Source organism: Drosophila mauritiana, chromosome 3L (genome assembly GCF_004382145.1).
Source record: "Drosophila mauritiana strain mau12 chromosome 3L, ASM438214v1, whole genome shotgun sequence".
NCBI lineage: Eukaryota > Metazoa > Arthropoda > Insecta > Diptera > Drosophilidae > Drosophila > Drosophila mauritiana.
Genome location: NC_046669.1, coordinates 3405473 through 3424548, shown reverse-complemented (window position 1 = coordinate 3424548; position 19076 = coordinate 3405473). Strand labels below are relative to the sequence as shown.

General features: G+C 41.6%; 3 protein-coding genes across 8 annotated transcripts in view; 1 reads left to right on the top strand and 2 right to left on the bottom strand.

The window, feature by feature from the left end:
* Positions 1 to 1136, bottom strand: part of LOC117141985 (cyclin-dependent kinase 14) — an 87527-nt gene extending 86391 nt beyond the window's left edge. The window contains exons 1-2 of one of the 2 annotated variants that reach the window (XM_033305794.1): positions 967 to 1135; positions 104 to 396 (exon numbers count right to left, since the gene is read on the bottom strand). In XM_033305794.1, coding sequence (XP_033161685.1) covers positions 104 to 323 — 220 coding nt within the window. In that variant the 5' untranslated portion in view covers positions 324 to 396; positions 967 to 1135. Of the gene's footprint in view, positions 1 to 103 lie in introns of both variants that reach the window. The other variant, XM_033305796.1, reaches the window with a different exon arrangement.
* A 3029-nt stretch (positions 1137 to 4165) lies between these two features.
* Positions 4166 to 5819, top strand: LOC117139566 (20-hydroxyecdysone protein). Its single transcript, XM_033301966.1, has one exon. It carries the CDS (start codon positions 4245 to 4247, stop codon positions 5607 to 5609), a length of 1365 nt encoding a protein of 454 aa, XP_033157857.1. The 5' UTR covers positions 4166 to 4244; the 3' UTR covers positions 5610 to 5819.
* Positions 5820 to 7633: 1814 nt separating this feature from the next.
* The window catches only part of LOC117139565, a 36258-nt gene continuing 24815 nt past the window's right edge, over positions 7634 to 19076 (bottom strand). For 2 of the 5 annotated variants that reach the window (XM_033301962.1, XM_033301965.1), the window contains exons 3-6: positions 11983 to 12066; positions 11697 to 11901; positions 9599 to 10722; positions 7634 to 9494 (exon numbers count right to left, since the gene is read on the bottom strand). In XM_033301962.1, the coding sequence (XP_033157853.1) occupies positions 8259 to 9494; positions 9599 to 10722; positions 11697 to 11901; positions 11983 to 12066 (2649 nt within the window). In that variant the 3' untranslated portion in view covers positions 7634 to 8258. The remainder of the gene's footprint in view (positions 9495 to 9598; positions 10723 to 11696; positions 11902 to 11982; positions 12067 to 19076) is intronic. The other 3 variants (XR_004459369.1, XR_004459368.1, XM_033301964.1) reach the window with 3 other exon arrangements.

The following is a 19076-nucleotide window of genomic DNA, read 5'->3' as shown; positions in this document are numbered from 1 at the left end:
TGATAGTTTAGAGAGGGGATCGGGGTCACCAAGGAATTTCATGTATCCTTTTCTGATTGTTAACTACCTATTTCCCGTATATCCTTTTGAGTATATAACTCACCATCTTTAGCATTTGTTGCCCCCGTTGTTGTTGTTGTTGTGGTGGTGGCCATAGTTTTAGTTTTTGATTTTGTTGTTGCTGGTGTTGTGCAGGCAGAGGCCTCTGCCGACGTCGCTGCTCTGTAGAAAGCAGATGTTGTTGTTGCCGATGTGGATGTGGTTAGTTTTGTTGTTGTTGCATCCACGGCGCCAGCAGCTGACAAACTTCGCGAGCAGTGCATTAGTCACCTGTTCTTTACAGGTGCAAGAAGTAAAGGGGGTGGCAACTGGGCGGGCTTTGTATGCGTATGTCAGCTGATAGGGGGAAAAACGCGAGATTTGTTAATCAGCGGGAAAATAGGCGAGGAGGTGGGGGTTTGCAGGAAGTGCACAAAATTAAAACCACATAATTTAAAAGTTATGGGCTAGTTTTGGTTATCTTATTGGTCAGAAGCGACTTTATTTATTTTGATTTAATTTTGTTTGAATTTCGTATTTATTAATTTCCCGTGCTATTTTTGATCCATTGTCCACCATTTAGGTTTTAAGTTAACTTTCGTTACTTTTGGATATCAAATCTATATATTGATATTTTGGGCACTCTGCTGTTTCTCTACTTTTGGTTCACTTAAGTGGGCAAGACTCTATTTCATATTTTTGCTTAGCACACTTGCAGCTGCCTTAATTTCTAATTGAATTTATCAAATTTATTTCTGTTATTATTTCGCTTGCTCTTTTGTTTTTATTTTATTTTTGTTGCATGTGCGTCGGTGTTTATGCATGTGTGCGCGCGTGTGTGTGTGCGTGCGTGTTTATGCGAGTGTTGGTGCACTGTGTGTTTGTTGTTGTTGCCAGTGACGCGTACGCGTGTTTTCTCGCTCGCACCTGCACGTTTTCACTGGCTCGATTAGTTGCCGCACGCTTCTAACGGCCGCTGCACATGTTTTCGGTAATTTTACGCGATTATTTGTTTAGTTTCTTGTGCAATTTAACAATTGTTTTTTGACGGCGACTCGCGGAGCGAGCACGAATTTGGTCACACCACATCGCCAGTGTGGCCAGGCAGGGGTCAGCGCTAAAATACCAGGCGGTGCAGCTGAGAAATACCAAAACATATGGCTTTGCAGAAAATACTGCTAGCTCTTAACAGCACGCAAGTAACAGAATTATGTTAGAAAAAAAAAAAAATGTTATTGACTTAAATTCTACAAGAACAATACCAATTTCTCTAAATTTAAAGAATTAATTAGGTTCTTATAAACTTTTAATCGGAACGGAAAAGCCACCAGCTAGATATCTTATAAAAACTAACAAGTTGAAATCAAAGATTAACAGTACAGTATAATACAACTATCTGGCAAAGTCAACGTAATTTTTTCCACCTTCTGGCAGCATTCTTTCAAAGTTTTTAAAACAAAGAGGTAACTGAATTCTCATTTTGCTTTTTAAAGATATGTGGATAGCAACTGAGGGTAAATAACAATTATAATAATATAAAATAGTTCCATCTTTTTTATTTTATTATATACCTTAAGTGATATGGCTTACTAAAAAGTTCATATTATTTGATAGAACGTTTTTGAGTTCTATAACTTTAATACAAAATGTTTTTGAGTTATTTAACTTAAAAACAAAATATTTGAACTCCAAAACTATTGAACATCCAACATAAATATTTAAGCCACTGAAAATTTTTCTAGAGCTAAACTAACTTTTACATCATTTTTCTCGAAGTTCAAAGGGGATAATTGACCTTGGCAGAAATTCGTTTACAATTATTCACCATTGTCTTAGGCCCAATCAACATATTTTTACAATTTGGCAAATATTTGTGACCTTGACAAGAAAATATGACACCAATATTTTGGCAACAACAATCGGCTTATTTTGATAAGTGAGGTAATTTCGGATGACGAAGATCGCCTGACTCTCCCACTCGCTCCCAGTTTTTTTTTTTTAACATTTGTTGCTGTTTTTGTCACCCACTTTGCATGGGTATTTATTTGTTTTTGATTTTTTTTAGTATTCCGCGCGGTTGTTGAGAGAAAGTTGCCACCGTTTAGAGTAATGTGTGTTGTTGTTGCTGCTGCCACGCCCACTGCCCGCCCGCCTTATCGTCACCTGTCGCTGGATGTGAGTGAGGTGCTAATTCGACAGTCAATTGTGTAAAAAAGAGTACGGCTAGCAATTGCATAATATCAAAGCTGAAACCGAAACTCGAGCAAAAATATTTTGGGCGCCAGAGATCAGAGAAACAGAAGGCGATTAACCAACTCCAAGAAAAGCCATAAAAATCGACAGAACTGAAATGGGTTTTTTTTTAACTCGGGGGAAAACGTGTTCTTCCCATTGCCGAAATCAATTTTGTTGCAGAATTAAAAGCCACAAGCTGGGGTCATAAAATATCTGAAAGAGATCAGTTGTGAGATCCCAGAGTTCCAAGTCAATGTCCTTTGCAATCCACTTCGATCTTTGATGGCTCTTGATGCCCTCAAAAAAGGCATAATAAAATAGTCAGGCGATTAGTTATATATCTAAAATTTAGTGGCAATACTTGATAGCACTTCTTATGGAATATAAATTATATGCAAAAGTTAAACTTACAACCCATTTCACGCTAATCCAGTTATTACTCTTTTTAATTCCTCAAATTAAAGGGTATTGAAACCCTGTTTTTTAAAATCAGTAAGTTGAATTTCGTTCTTTTTTTTATCATCTTTGGCTGTAAATCGTCTTGGCCCTTGCAGGTTTGGCCTGTTTGCAGACCTCTTGTTGGCCAAAAGGGCCACAGAACGAGTTCTGACCACCGATCGAGCTGCAAATGGATCGATCGATCGATCGATCACTATATGAAAGTCCCAAGTGGACAGGAGATAAGTTTTCCTTCTATGCACAGCGGCGTTTTCTCCATCAAACGTTTGACCCATTTAACTACATTTAAATGGGCTCATTTGCATAGAACACATTTGGAGCTTTGTTCGCCGGTCTTGTGGGCGTTTTGGTTCGGTTTCTGTGCATTTCTAATGAATTATTAACCCAGAACCGGGGGAAAACGCATCCCAGCGATGCATCTTCCCTGCAGAGACAGTCGGTCCAAAGCTAATTGACTCTAAAAATAGCCGGAGCAGGTTTCTCCGTCCAGTCTGCGTCTGCATCTCGACTCTGCATTTAAGTCGGTCTGGGGAACGGGTTTCCATCGAAGACCAAAGATCCAAAAAGCTCAAGATTCAGCATCCAGTCAGCAGAACGGCCGATAGGGCCAAATGCGTTTCTTGTAGGAGCGTTTAGCCAAACAAGAAAACCAGTAAAATCTGCAGATCAAATGGCGTTGGAAGCGAGTCAACAAGGAATGAGAGTGAAAAAGTGGAAACCCTGCGGAAAAGGGGGAGTGGCATGTACCAATCGATGAACAGAGACTAATCGCTGCACAGTTGGTCAATGTAAGATTGTTTGTAACCTTTAAAAACGTTTAGCAATAGATTTTTTCATGGATGTTTAGTTTATTCCAAGATTATCTTAGTTCAGCAAAATTTCAAAGTAAACACAGCTTGTAATCCTAAAACAACAAGATATTGAACAACCTAGGTAAATCCCAGCTAACTACAGTCCTATACAAACATAAAAGTATTCAAAATTTTTACAGGAGAAATTAAGAAACCCTATTTTCTTTTTTGCCAAAAATCCTTTTTTAGATACAAATGATTTTTTTTATATTTTCTTATTAATACTTCTATAAACTTATTTCTGCTATATGCCTTGAGTAAAACAAACACTGATGGCCGATAAAACAAACATGATTGATGATGGTCCCAGCCCTTTTCGCTGTCCCAACGTCTTGGCCAATTACAAGTGCAGCTTCGTGGCCAAAAAGGCTTCTGATTCCCGATTCCTGTGCGCAATGCAAGACCAACTTGGTCCAGTTCAATGACACTCAGTGCAAGAATTGGCCAATACGATGGCACTGATACTACCACTTTTCCCCAACTCCTGCTCATATCTTAGCCCTGTGTGCTTGTTTGTCTGCCAACAAAGTCGACGGCGACTGCGCAGCCGGCGGTTTGTATAAAATGCGATGGGCCTAAAGAAATTTCAAACAGTTGCGGCCGTGAGGCGCTAGTGAACGCATCTTGAATCGAAGGAGATATAGGAGTTAAGTCGCGATAATGAAGCCCGTTGCCTTGATCCTGGTCTTCCTGGCCATTAGCCAAGCCAGAGTGCTGAACTTGCCCAAGGAGGCGATCGATATTCCTGTGGCCATTGTCGAGGATAAGGAGCCACCAGTAGCATTGTCTTTGGTCAAGGAGGAAGTTAAGGAGGAAGCTAAGCCAGAGGAAGTGAAACCAATTGCTCAAGAAGAAAAAGACAAGGATCTCAAGGAGATAATTAAGCCCGAAATCAAAGAGGAGACTAAAGAAGATCTAAAGCCTGATATTAAAGAGGATCAAAATAAGAAGATTGAAGAACAGATCACCGAGTTGCTCAGTGTTAAGCCCCTGCAGCTAAGGGAAAAATCCCTGGAAGTTGAGGAGAAGCCTCAGGAAATCAAGGAAGAAGTTCAGCAGCCAGAAATCGAAAAGGAGGCCACCGAAATCAAAGAGGAACCTGCTCAGAACACTCTGAAATCTCTGCCAGCTGAAGAGACCGTCGTTGTGCCTGCCGAGGAGCTTTCCCCGAATCCGGTCGAGCAGGAGCAGTCGGAAAACCAGGACGCCGCCCATCCTCAGGTCCGTCAAGCCACCCAGGCCACGCCCACGCAGCAGAGCACCACCCAGGGCAACTTTGTCCAGCAGTTGATCCAGAACTCTCCAATCGGTCAGTTCCTCAATCAGTTCCAGCCCCAGCCAGCTGCTGCTGCTGCTCCGGCTCCAGCTCAAGTCCAGGCGGATGATGCCCCCGCTGAGGCACCTGCAACTCCGGCTCCCACGGTGCCCGGTTTCCTGAATCCCCAGGCTGCCATCACCTCCGCCCAACAGGCCGTGCAAAATGCGGCCCAGAGTGCCGTCAATGCCACCACCCAGGCCTTCCAGGGCATCCAGCAGTTCGCCAGCAACCTGGGCAACCAGTTCCAGAACACCCTGTCCAGCTTGACGGGCCAGCAGCAGCAGGCGGTGTCCACCACTCCGCGTCCACCAGGTCCCATCCAGCAATTTGTGAACAACGTTTTCGGTGGCAATAACAATGCCACGGCTGCAGCTCCGCCTGCCCAGCAAAGTGGCAATCCTCTGCAGGGAATCATCAACTTCTTGGGCGGCAATCGTCCACAGAACGCACCAGCTGCCGCTCCAGCCACTCAGGCCCCAGAGAAGCCCGCCGTAGATGACAAAATCGATCCTGCCAAGGATGAGGTGGCTGAATTCGTTCCGGACTCCGATAATGAGCTGCGAGCGAGTGGCGAAAGCATTGATGATTCCTTCGAGGATGCTGGCGTTCCTTCCAACGAGGTTATTGTGGTCAACGACGATGCCGGAGGGGAGGAGGGAAATGCTGTCCAGAATCATCCAGTGGCCACCGATGCAGTGGCTCTCTAATGGGTAAAGATGCCACTAATGCCATTAGTTAGCCCCACAAACCGACTGACGCCATTTTCGTCGACATTTTTCGATTCACATTAAGAACGAAAAGGGAAAATGCTTCTTTAGTTTTCTAAGTGCATGCACCGCAACAAATTATTTATTTCATACTCAGCCCAGGAATTTGAATATACAAATGAGAGAACACAAATCATTAAATAAAACAAATAACTTATAATAGTTAAAGAGTTTTTCGAATGGGTAAACAGGCGGCTCCGGAAAATGAAAAACCAATTCGATGTTTATTCAAAAATTATCTCATATTTATTTGAATTATTTCCATTTGTTTTCTTGATTTATTATTTCAATGTTGTCTTTTTTTGCTTTTGTTTTTTGTTTCACATTAAGGTGGTTCAATAGCTCGAGAATGCTTACATCAACCAAGACGCGCAGTAAATGTACATATTCATTTAAGGCTAAGTATCTGAAATGTTTCGAACCTAGGCGATAGAACAAAGGCTTCCAATTTAAACTAGATGTCGCAGCTGGAGTTGAACTTATGCCCAAATATTTAAGCTAGTTTCTTTTTTAGTATATTTCGATTTTTTTTGCTGAAATTCCATTTCAATTTTTTCGATTTGCTTTTTGTATTAGTTAATCTTTAGCTAAGGTTTCGGGATTCATTTAATTGGGCTGCCTTACGTAAAGTTTGGGGTTTTTTCTTTGGGATTTCTTGAGCTGAAGAATGATTCTACTTAAAGTTACTTTTGGGTTTTCAAGGGACGAAGGGTAGTTGGGGGTGGGGCAGTGAGTGGGACTTGGGGCAGTGTTCTATTGTTTTAATGAGATTTTGATATATATACTTTATAATGCTGGAAAACTGGATCGTTGAGCAGTGAGTTACAGGTGAGGGAGCAAGAGAAAGTTGGTGATTATCGGAAATGGCTTAGTTTCTTATCCAAGTTAAGTCTTTTTCGAGATTGGTACATGAACTTAATAAGAGATTTGTTTTGATTTTTCGATAGTATCGTAGGTTAAAGTGCATAACAGGCTGAGGATCTATAGAGCTGGATCCCTCGATTCTTAGTAAGCAATATTAGTGGGGACTTTGCGCCCCCATACGAGTTGAATTTATGCTAATTATACGTTTACATAAGTAGGCCAAACATAACAGTGTCTTAAAGCATTTCCATTTCAGCATTTCGCTCAGTGTATACATGGTAAAGTAATCGAGATATAGAGATATAGATAGCAGCCGTACATGAGTGTAAATATCGAGTAAATATCGTCGCATTCAATATAATTTTGATTGATGTGGGGAGTACATAGAAAAGTATCTTTGTGTGGGTTCTTCTGAAGCCTTTGGATGTTGTAATGGTTGTTCTTGTGTTCTTGTGGGTCGGGTATACACGTATAAGATGAGTATATATATATAGTTTTATGTTTTATGTATATATATGTAGATGTAAATATATGTGGGTACTACAATCATATGTCTGTTCAGATACGTTTATAATGCAATGTGTCCGTGTACGTTTCTGATTCTGATTCTGATTTTGGTTCGGGTGTACGTGTATATAGCGGGGATAATATATCTTTGATTTAGCAGCTTAGCAGAGGATTACAGTTCTCTATATGAAGGTCATCTAATGGGCAGGAATGAGTACAGTTTTTCGGGCAAAAAGGTACAATACTTGTATATATCTTCGTTAGACAGATCTGGTTTGATAAATAGCGCTAAGCTTCGGCGGCTGGACAAAATGCTTGAATAGAAAATATAAATCAAAGATCAGAAAACTCTCCCCTCGTTTTTGGTCGCATTTTATAAAAATAAAAATCGTTTTTCATTTCTCACACTACCAAAAAATATTGCACAATCGGAATCTAGAAAATATAACGCGCTTATCAAATATAAATCGTATATAGCATAATTATCTGTATACTCCTATAAATATAATTCATATATTTCCAGTGTATCATAACCTAAGTTTGCTTGGGCAAAGTTTTCGAATTCTCGTGGTTGACATTAACATGCAGACATCAAAAAGTTACGCGATTTTATTTTGTTTATAATTTTCGGTTATATCGTTAGGGGTGACCATATCATATGTCTTAGATTTGCTTTTGATTTCAGCTGCAATTGCTGCTGGGCTTCAGATTTCCAGCGTTGGTTTCATAAGAAAATGGATCCTTCGATCTCCTCTTAAAGGAAGACATCTTAAGAAAGCAGAAAAATTAAATTGTAATGAAAAGGAAGACATTAAAACATAATAAACATACATACTTAATAAACAATATATATCAGTAGAACTACATCAGTTGATTATAGAACAGAAATACATATGAGAACTATCTTAAACCAACGCCTCGGATACTTGATCACCCTTTTTAGCCTGATTATCAGCTTAGTGATGGCTCCAAAGCAACTTTAGCTAGCTTAGTTTGTAGATTGTGGTTTAAGTATTACATTTATCGTACATATGTATAGTATCATTGCTATTAGCACGTTTGTGTGTGTGTTGCATTTGAGAACCCCTCACCCAACTTAAGCATTGCTATATCGTATTTATATAGACCGTGGAGTACGAACTAAAGTTAGCAAAACTAGGCTAGAATACAGTTTGGTTTACTCCTCGGATGTGTGGCGCATTCCTCGACCCCGTTTGCTTATAAATTCGTTTCAGTTCTGTGGGGCGTCAGGATGTTGGATGACTGGCTGGTGGACTTGGTGGCCACCGCTCCTCCGGGCGTGGCCATCCTGACCCGCTCGCCCACGCCAGGACCCAAGATCCTGCGCTGCAGCATGCGCGCTGCTCCAGATCCTTGTAGCACCGCACCGGGACCTGCGCCAGATGCTCCTCCATTCATGGACCACTCGTTCTGCTTCAGCAGGAACTGCTTCACATTGTACTCCATCTGGGCTATGTCCACATTCTGGGTGGTCGTGTGCAGCTCCGCTTGCACGGATCGCGTTTTGTCCGTGTCATTGGGATAGTATTTGTAGTTGAGTATATCACACGTGGGCTGTTCGGGGCAGATGAGAGCCTCAGAAACGGAGGATGTGGACTCGCCGGGCGGGCTCGAGTCAGCCGGGGCACCGGCAATCGTGGTATATGCCACTGGCAGTCCGGATCTGCTTGTTCTCCGGTAGTAAGTGGTGCACATTTCCGTTTTCTTGGGCGGCACAACGGTAGCAGATGGGTTTTCTGGCAAGGAATTGCTAGTGATATCTGTCTTGGGTGAGAGGGAATCCTCCGTAGATTTCTCCGGATAACCATTGGTTAGTTGTTGCGGTGTGGTCTTGTAACCAGAATCCATCGAGAGTTTCTCTATGGATATGGAGTCCATGCGGTCTAGCGTGGAGTACGAGGATTGTCGTTCGGTTCCGGAGTTGGAATCACTGGTCGGCGGAGCCTGCTGCAGGTTCCTTTGCTCCAGCTGCTGGGTATTATGCTGAACCCATTCAGCCACCCTGCTGAGTTGCTGGCGTCTGAGAAGGACACTTTCCTGGTAGTCGATGGCATCGCTTATGGAACTAGAGTTAGCCGAGTGTTTGGGGGAGTTCACACCAGGATTTGCCGCCTGGTCACCGGATTTGATCTCCACTTGCTCCAGTTCTGCGTTTTCCACTTGGGGTTCGAGCACTGGCTGCAGGGCAACATTCTCGTGAGGAGCTGCGGGTCCTTGCCAGGCTTCCACCACCGACTGGGCATTGCTCTCCTTGCTGGTGATGATGTCCTTGCCATCGTTGAGCTCCTCGTCCAGGAGCTTCTCTCGCCGCTTGTAGATCACTGGTGTGTAGGTCTCTATGGACTCCAGATTGTCCAGCAGGATGTTGCTCTGACCATTTTGCTGAATTCGCATGGCACACAAACGAGGTCCTCGGTACTTGGGATTCTCCGCCTGAGGAAAGGAAAACAAAGCATTAGTAAACATTTAATTAGTAACTATTAAAAGAATGTTATTTAAATTCCACTGCAATTGCAATTTCTATTGCATCTATATACCTTGATCGTTTTAATGAGATTCCTGTTGAAAGTCTCAAACATTTTGGCCCCCTCGCAACTGCTGGTTTTGTTGCTCCACAGGCTCTGAACGCTTCCGGAGTTCGTGGACTTCAGCTGAGTTCCCGATGGGACTGCAGGAGCAGTACTTCCTGGTGGAGCAACTGGTTTACTAGGCTGTGGCTCGCAGACATCTTCCAGCTTAGCAGGAACCACCGATTGCTGAGGAGGAGCTTGCTCCGCTTCCAGCAGACTAGGTTGCGAGACACCCGCCAGCAGAGGCTTACTCGACTCATCCTCCAGACCTCCATGGACTACTCCCACGGCACCTGCTTCGTATTTGTTTAGAAGTTGCAGGGCAGTTCCTCCGCCGTCCAGAAATCTCCTTTGATACCCATTCCTCAGCTGGCCCAGATTACTCGTCTCCAGGAGATACTTTTCCGCTGCATAGGCACCCAAATGTGTGGTGGGATACATCATCGTAGAGGTGGTCAGTTTTCCATTGCCATACTCCGTATTCTGTCCCGAAATCGCAGTTCTTTCGCAGAGTCGATGATGTCCCAGTATGGGATTGACCATCAGGTCATCCTTTTTGGCTGGGATAAACAGCTTGTCCATGTCGTTCAGATCCGAAACGGAACTCTTGGTCTCTGATATTACGGAATCACTGGACTTGACCATCTTCATCAGATATGGGCTATTGGTTCGCGACGGGGAGTTAAGATTGCTATGACATCTCAGACACAGTTGGGTCAGAGGTTCGTTCAATCCCGAACCTTGGAGCTGCAACTGATGGGGCGTTTGGGTGGACACCGAATAGGAACGAGACACATCCGCCAGGACCTGCAGGTCCTGTTTGCTGCACTGACACGTATCGCAGTGTTTCACCTCATTTGCCTTCAGTTCGTCCTCTAAAAACTTCGCCATTATGGTGGGCGATATCATATCCGGATTGGTTGCTGGATTATTATTGCTAATGCTCGTATTGGTTTGATTGTTGCAATTGTTATTGCTGTTGTTATTAACATTGTTGTTGTTAAGAGTGTCCTTGTTATTGCTACTATTGTTATTCGTGGGTTGATTCGACTGCTGCTGAGGATTTGTGGTCGTGTTCCCATTGGCGGCATCTAAACACAAGAATTTTTAAATTAGTAAGTGTTCGTTGGCACTTGAAAGTTTCTTGTAATATTTTTAGCTATTTAATTATAAGTATTCGGGGATAAACAAAATATTTTAAATTTCTTAAATTACAACATGTTTCTTTTTTAAATAAAATAAATAAAATGCTCACACTTAAAACAAATATTTTTTATAAAATTAATATTAACAGTGTAATGCTTTTGTGAGACTGAAAGTTCTGGCAACAAAAGCATTTTGTGGCAAAAATGTTTCTCATCAAATATGCACGTATTAAAACTAACAAAAATTTCCCAAATTGATCAACAAAAAGTTTGCATCATTCTGGCCAAAAATATGTTTGCAGCACAAGCATGTAAATATTTCCAAGACCGAAACGAAAAAAAAATGCAACCCAGAGTTATGTTGCAGCAGTTTAAAATTGCAATTATGGAAACAAAAACTGCAAACAATCAAGCGAAAAAATTGAAATAATATATACAAATTAAAATGAAATACTGGCAATTAATGCAAATGAACAATAACCGAACAGAAATGAATGGCAATACAGAGCACAATGATGTGGAATGTATGCAATTACGGGGCGAAATCAAATTGTAAACTTTCACAGTCTCTCATAAAATGCCAATCAAACCAATAAAATCGGTGCGTTCAGTTATGCTTGTAAAACAATTTATGGAATTTATTGTAAAACTATTTTGAGGAAAAGAACGGAGCCAAAACAATTTTAAAATATTTTTTTGTAGCAAATAAAATGAGTACAATGAGCAATAAATAATATATGTGATGGCTGAAAGTGCAAATAAAGATGGTTAAATGAAGTCAATGGAACGAAATCATATTGTTAACTTAACGCAGTCTTCGTGATTGAATCCGGTGCCTAGAAAACGTAAATCAATAAATCAAAAATTTGAAATCAGGCGGAAATGGGAAAAAATCATAGGGCTCAACATGGTCTACTAACACCTACCGATTCCCCTCATCGAGTACACCATGGCCGTGGGCGGGAAGGGGCAGGCGGAGGGGGGCGGCGAATCGGAGGCCGGAAGCACTTTGTAGGAAGCTGTGGTGGCCACGCCTACTCCGCTATTGCTGCACTCGGAATCGGAGTGGGAGTTCGTCTCCAGTCTCATGTACGCGGACACCTTCGACTGAATATCAATGGGTAGCTGTGCATGGAGAAAACAAAATTTAGCATTTTATTATGGTCGGTATGCGATATTCTATACTCCACGTCGGAGGATACCCACCGATGACACTTTCTGGGACACAAAACTATCCGGCTTGCACTGCAGCAATTGGATGGCCAGGCTAATGTCGGCCTTGTAGCGTTCCTGGGAAGGAAGAGAGGAGAGCAGAAAGGACACAGATAAGAAGGCGTTGCGGAAGTGGCGTAAACGAGCAGCACTACACTTCGAGAAAGTGACTATACAGTAGGAAATAAAAGGTATGCAATAACTACCACACACATAGCAGTCGTTTAAAGTATAAATCTAAATAGTCTTAGGAATTGCTATCCCTATATCCCAACCTATCTAACAAATTCCACAAATTCCAAAAACCCAAAATTGTTCTCAGTGTACTTGTGTTTGTGTTTGTGCGGTCTCTTGCCTGTGTGTTTGCATGGGTTAGTTTGGGTGTGTAGCTTCTTGGTTCTTTTGACACTTTTCGTATGCAAATGTCAAATATGTTTGCCTTTCGTTTTGTTTCACTCGACTCCTGCCACTGCAAAAGTTCACTTGCCGCGTCTCCTGCCCCAAAAACCTTTTTACACATTGTTAAGCAAACTTTTTTCAATGGGTACTTTCCCGATTTGAGGGTGTAATGGGTTAGAAAGGATTTCTTGGGGCCGGGCAAAGTTATCATAGATTTTGCACCTATAATAAGTAGTGTGATTTAAAGTAGTCTATGAGAAAGGTACCTCAGAATTTAAGAGAATACCTTTCAAGCTCATTTATTAATAATAATTCGATTGAGATATAAGTACATTAAAGAAAGCCTAGTTTTTTTGTGCCCTTGAAAACCTTTTCACTTTAATTTTCAATTTCAATTTCCAGGATACTTTAGTAACCGATATCCTTAACCCTCTAAGGACAGCCATCTTAGTTCGCTTCGCTGTTGCTTTTGTACATTTTGGTGTCAGCGGCAGAGCCTCAAAAAGTTCGCTCCTATTTTGCCCTTTTTTGTGCCTTTTTCCTTTTATTTTTGTGGCACAACGCACACACATCGCATACAGGAGGAACTTTCAGATGCCTTTTTAAATTTTCACAAATGCGATGCACTCGAACTTGTTAAACAAGCAACAACAGCAAAGAAAAACTGTGGAAACTGCGGGGGGAAAGCTACAACTGCATTGGTGACCCAAATACAACAACACCACAACAACAGTAACAACAATGGTGGCAACAACGGCTTCGGGGAAAATGGAAAATGCGGATGGCAGTAACGGCATTTTGCACCACGTTTACCAACACTTACACGCCCCACCGCCCAACCATTTTTCCAGCTCTGTTTCGGTTCGTTTTCTCACGCTGCATTTTCACACTACTTGGGGGGAAAAAGGAAGCCCCTGGAAAAACCACACGTTGAAAAAAGGCATATCATGGCACAATCACTTGAAATCACAGTGGAAACTGCTCAAAAGTATGCTACGAAATATTTACCCGCGAATATAATAAATTATGTCAGGGCAATCTTACTTTAAAGCCGATACCTATTATTATGATTTTAATTCGTATTTTATTTTAGCAGATGTTGAGTTGAAAACTATGATATCCTTTCTTTCCGTGCAGAGAAAACAAGGAAAAGCGGCGGGGAAAATGGGAAAATACGAGTGAGCCTCGCAAGGAACTGCGAAATGACGCCGCTTGCATTTTCCGTTCATTTTCCCTTATTTTTCTTTTGCACGTCTTCCTTGGCATTTTTATTATTTTGTGTGCACTCCGGGCACTGCGCTGCTAGCAATTTTATAAATAGAAAAATGCATAAAAATTGCATGAAATAGGAATGAAATAAATTCCAACTGGGAGCCGGAGGCGAAGGCGCTCGGTGGGATTGGGGGCGTGGCAAGTGGCAAGTGGCTCGGCTTGGAAGTGGCAGCTAAATAAGCGGATGCATTGATTGAACTCGAAAATGTTGATTGTCAGTTGGAGCAAAGCGTGAAAGTAATTTCTCTAAGCGGGGCATTATTGTGCTGGGAAATGGAATTCCACTTGCAATTCGAATTGATGGATTACAGGAGCAGCTTACTCGTACTTTCTTGTACTTGATCGCTCGTTGCTATTATGATTTTCAGATTACTTTCTGTAATATCTTTTGCTGTGGAAATGTTGGGGAGTCAAAGTGGTTTTGATCCTCTTTGCAATGATTGAAAAGCAATAGAAAACTTTCAGTAACACCACATACTTTATTAGGATATCTTTTGGATTTTGGAAAACTTAAATGTTCAAAGGAAGTAAGTCACTTCAATGCAAGGACTTAATATATTTGTACTGTTGAAATTGTCTTACTTTATGGCACATTGGGCCTTAACTCCCCCAGATCGTATTACTTTGATCCCTCAACAGTTCCGCCAACTTGATTGACCTATTTTTTCCTGGCGATGCGCGTCTCTTCAATCCATTTTAGTGGCGCAGCTGGAGCCGTAAATAAACCCAGCCCGGAAAACCCCCTTTTCATTCCATCAACTGCCATTGGCAGCCCTTCAAAATCCATTTGGCCAACTGGCCTCAGCACGTTCGCTGCACGGCGAATGCAAAATAAATTTCCAACTTTACACCCTTTAATGAAGTGCTTGCGGCACCGAGCTCAGAGCCTCGTATTCCAAGGACTGCCAGGAGCGGACCTTAAATTTAAAACGTGCCACGGCTGGCCATCGATTCGAATCCGAATTGGTTTTAATTAAAAGCAAAAGGCTCCCTGCTCCACATATTTAGCGTGCATTGCGTGATTGCAGCACCGAGTGCATGCCAGGGAAGTAATAAAGATAATTGAATCATTAGCGTGTGTAAGCTAATTGTATGCATTTAATTAGCAGCCCATAAAAACTACCCCTTCCCCAAATGAACCTTCTTGTAGTTAGATGCTGGCATTGGCTGCAAATCAAACATCATTAGAACGGGATTAATTGCGAGCAATGTGGCGAAAGGATATCGCTTTTTACGGCGAGTGACGAGTGACGTGTAAAGTTAAATAGCGCTAAAGGATGTACTCTTTAAAAGGGTTTTGTAGATTCAGAATAAATTTTTGAATATATCTTAACATCATAGGATATTAGTTCATTTTTTCTATGTTTTGTAAATGTAGTAATACCTGAGATAAAATTAAATCGCCCATTAGATTAAACTACTATATTCTATGCGACATGAAATTCGTTGCATACTTTGCGGCTGCAAGCCTGCAATAGAAGAGGAAAATCGCGGAAATTGCGAGTGGGTTGGTCGGCAGTAAGGGAAAAGCGAAGCAGATTCGTAGGCCGTGATTGCCTTTTGTGCCTCTGTTTGTGCGGTTTTTCTTTCCTTTTTTTTGTGTTGGCTCCCTTTTCCGGAGGCTTAGAGTTCGTCACGGCTTTTGTGCAATTTCACGCTTGTTTGCTGACCAACAGCTGACCGCAAGCCAAAGCCAGAGCTCCTGGAAATAGGGAAAACGGGTTTGGGGGAAAACGTGGAAATTCCGGCGAGGTGACATGCATGTATGTTTGCCATTTGCGGTGGCTTTTGGTTCGCCAATAAAACGTGCTGACAGGCGGCATGGTCGCAAGTTTATGAATAGCATGCGAAAATGTCAAATAGCCGCGATGTGCCAGCTTCATAATGAATAATAAATTCATTATGACCGGGAAAAACAATCAAATTGGGCCAGACGAAACTACACTTTCGAGTTAAATCAAATAAAGCGCAGCATGGGAGTAAAGTCATTGCAATTGGGCGGTCATAAACTATTTAGGTGTTTATTTTATAGCCCGCTTAAAGTTGACATAAAATTACACTTAAACACCTGACCATTTAGATGAATGGAAGGCAATATATTCACTTCCTTTATAAACTTAAATATTAATTATATGTATTGTAGGTTTTTTAGCTCTTGCTTGCTGGTCTTCTAATAAATTTCGTACAAAACTGACCATAAAGATTTAATTAATACAACATGTGCTCCAGTACATGGAAACAAAATTAGCCCAACTGGCCATACATGTTTTGGCAATTTAAATTACAAACATACATTTCTCCAGCATCGCCATTAACAAGTATTCAGTTCCGATTAGGCCCGCATAAACGTTTAGGCCCCAACCCCTGTTTTTGGGTTGGAAAATGGCCCCCGGACAAGCAAGTTGGAGCTCTGTTTGTGTCATTTGGTCCACGAGAGATTTCCGCCCCACAGACACACACGCACACACACACACATGTTAGCCTACAACTGACGATGCATGTGCACAAATATTATGGTTAATTATGTGGCACAGTTTTCCTACTACTACTACACAGCTTGTACAACTGCCTCACGCCCACTAAACACGGTAATTTTCCAACTCTAATTAACATTTTTCTCCGCATTTCCACGCTTCTATTTCACGTTTTTGCGAATGCGGTTTCGCTCGTCTTTAAGTTCGACCAACCGCAAAATCAAAACCACAAATGCAAATGCCAACTAAATTATGAGAAAATTAATTTCCACAGATGACAGCAACAACAACAGCAAGAACAAGAGCATCAGAATTGCATAGTAAATTAAGTTACTGCTAAAGGGGGTTTTGGCTCAGGGGCGGCTGAATCTAATTAGTTGCTCAAAAGCCTTGCCAACGCAGCGCAGAAGAAGGGTTTAGTATGGCGGGGTGGTGGGGTACAGTGGTGCAGGGGCACAGTGGGTGGAGTGCAGCACCACCCACTGCGGGTTGATTGCACCACCAAGTGGGCGGATGGACCAGCTGGCAGATAGACGGAGACAGGCATTTGAGCTAAGTGAATCTGCATGTCATTCATGTCAGGACATTTAGTGCAGCAAGATGCGTCGAGATGATGGCAGTGCACTGCGAGAAAATCACTGAAATATACAATGATTCAACAAATAAGTTAAATAAATTTTCTGCTTTTAAAAGATAATATCACTTCTAAACAGTGTTCTGTCTACCTTTAGAAAACTATGAACTAAGCGCAATCCACATTTTTTTGCTAGCTTATGAATCTGCCAAATTAGTTTGAGCTTGGCTGCATTCTGGCATTCGGATTTATGCGATTAATCTGGAGCTGCCTCCTCCACCGAGCTGAATTAGGACTACAGCTGCAATCCAAATCCGTATAATCAGGAAAAACTGAGCTACATGTGTTGGCCGGATATTTGGCTGGGCAGAAACACCGAGACCGAGAAAATGCTGAAATGTCAACATTTCCCCATAAATACGCTCGCATCGTACATGGACCCAAAAATTAGCATAAGCGTAAACATTGCCAAGTGGCATTTAGGGAGTTCCAGGAGGTTCCAGGAGGGGATCGGGGGATTGTGTACACTCCGCTTTTGGGCCAAGTTAAACATTTTGGCACTGCATTAAATACACAGAATTTGCACAATGCCCAAATGGAGCCAGACATGGGCGGAGGTGAAAAAACGAAAGGGGATGCGACTTTGAGCATTGCCAAAAGCAAATAAATTGGCCAAAAAACCATCAGGAGCCACTGATGATTGGGCGGTTTACTATGCCCAATGGCATACATACATATGTGTATATATTTTTTGTGGCAAGGGTTTAATGCTCGCTTGTGCGTGGCAAATTTGTAGAATTTACATTTTTATTTCTCGCCCAAAGAAATATTATGCAACACATGGCGAGCATTAAAAGGGTTGCAGCTAATGAAGGCTAAAGGGCGCTGGAAACCCTTAAGATGATTGGCATGGCAGTAATCCCATTCATAGGGGGTATAAAAGTGCTGAAAGTGTCGTTATAGACAAGCTCTTAAGTTTAACACAGCTCAATATCATCGTAGTTTTACTTTTTGTAGTATGATTGCGATATTGAGAAGATATTTATGCGGAATTTATAAGCATGAAGAACATAATGACTTTACCTATATATATTGGAATACAATAAGCCCGTCAAGTAAATTCCTTTTATGGGCGAAACTTCCTGGGAATGCAATCAATGCCAACATAAGACATACTCGTATATCAACAGTTAAACCCGAATCATTTCGATTCGTTCGTGGCAAACTTTTCACATTCCCATTCACAAAGTTAATGTACCTTTTCCACCGCGCATATCAAAATCCGACTTCCTTCCGACTGTTGGAAAAGGCAAAACTAAAGCAAAACCATTGAAACTTGTATGGGGCGCATCATTTATTCATCACGCACAGTCTGAATGACAGAAGGACATGGTCGTACATTATTGTTCGCCACCCTCACTATATCCACATTGCGTATACGTATCCTTATCCAAACACTCTCGCACACATTCGAGTCGGTCAATCATGGAAATGGCCATAAATGTAGATGTGTGCTGTTTGCATTTGTGTTTTGTGTTTTATGTTGCTTCGATTTGAAAATCCAAAAACCCAAGATCCACTTGGTCTAGCTCGAGTGTCCATAGTTTGCAGGCTTCTTGACTTCCAGTAAGTCCAACCCCCAAAAGATGAGGCTAATCTTTTAGTCCCGGCGTGTGTTTTTGTTGATTTATGCTAATATATCTGTGTGCAAGGACATCTTTATCACAAGTTTGACCACAAAACCAGAAAAGAAAATCATTTTAAAGCTAACCTTCTTCAGCACATAAAATGTGAATTACTTAAATATGAAATCGAGTTGGGTTAGAACTTATTTAAATTTCCTTTTAAGAGGTCTGGTTAATGCCAGAGTGAGAAACCAGAATTTCTGCCTTTTCTTTTACCCTCCTTTTATTTTCTTTTCTGTGGGTTTGCGTACTTTTTTCCTTTCCATTTCTTACCAAAAGCAGATGTAATTATTTTTAATGAGCGACTGCAAAATTACACATGAAACACATCAAGGAGGTCGAAAGAAATGCTTATATGGGTCGATGTGTGTCTGGCGAAATAAAAAGAAAAATGTCCCCTTAATTCCGGCAAGAAAAGGCAAAAATCAGTGCGAAAAAAGGTGGAAAATCATCGTGAACGAGCCCCATCAGCAGAGGCCCCAAAGGCCATCAAATCTTTCAATCTAAAATCCAAATATTGTAACATCATCAACCCAGTGACTTCATTAAAAAAATTCGTAGAGCAGGGGAAAACTTATTTCGGTTTTCGGGTCAAGAAAAATGTGTGTGTGAGATTCTGTGTGCAGCACTAATTTGAGGCTTGTGTTTTAATTAAAAAGGACAATATATTTGCATGACAGGCAC

Excerpts from the sequence above, each read along its gene's own strand:
- LOC117139566 (XM_033301966.1), top strand. The coding sequence starts at position 4,245 with ATGAAGCCCGTTGCCTTGATCCTGGTCTTCCTGGCCATTAGCCAAGCC.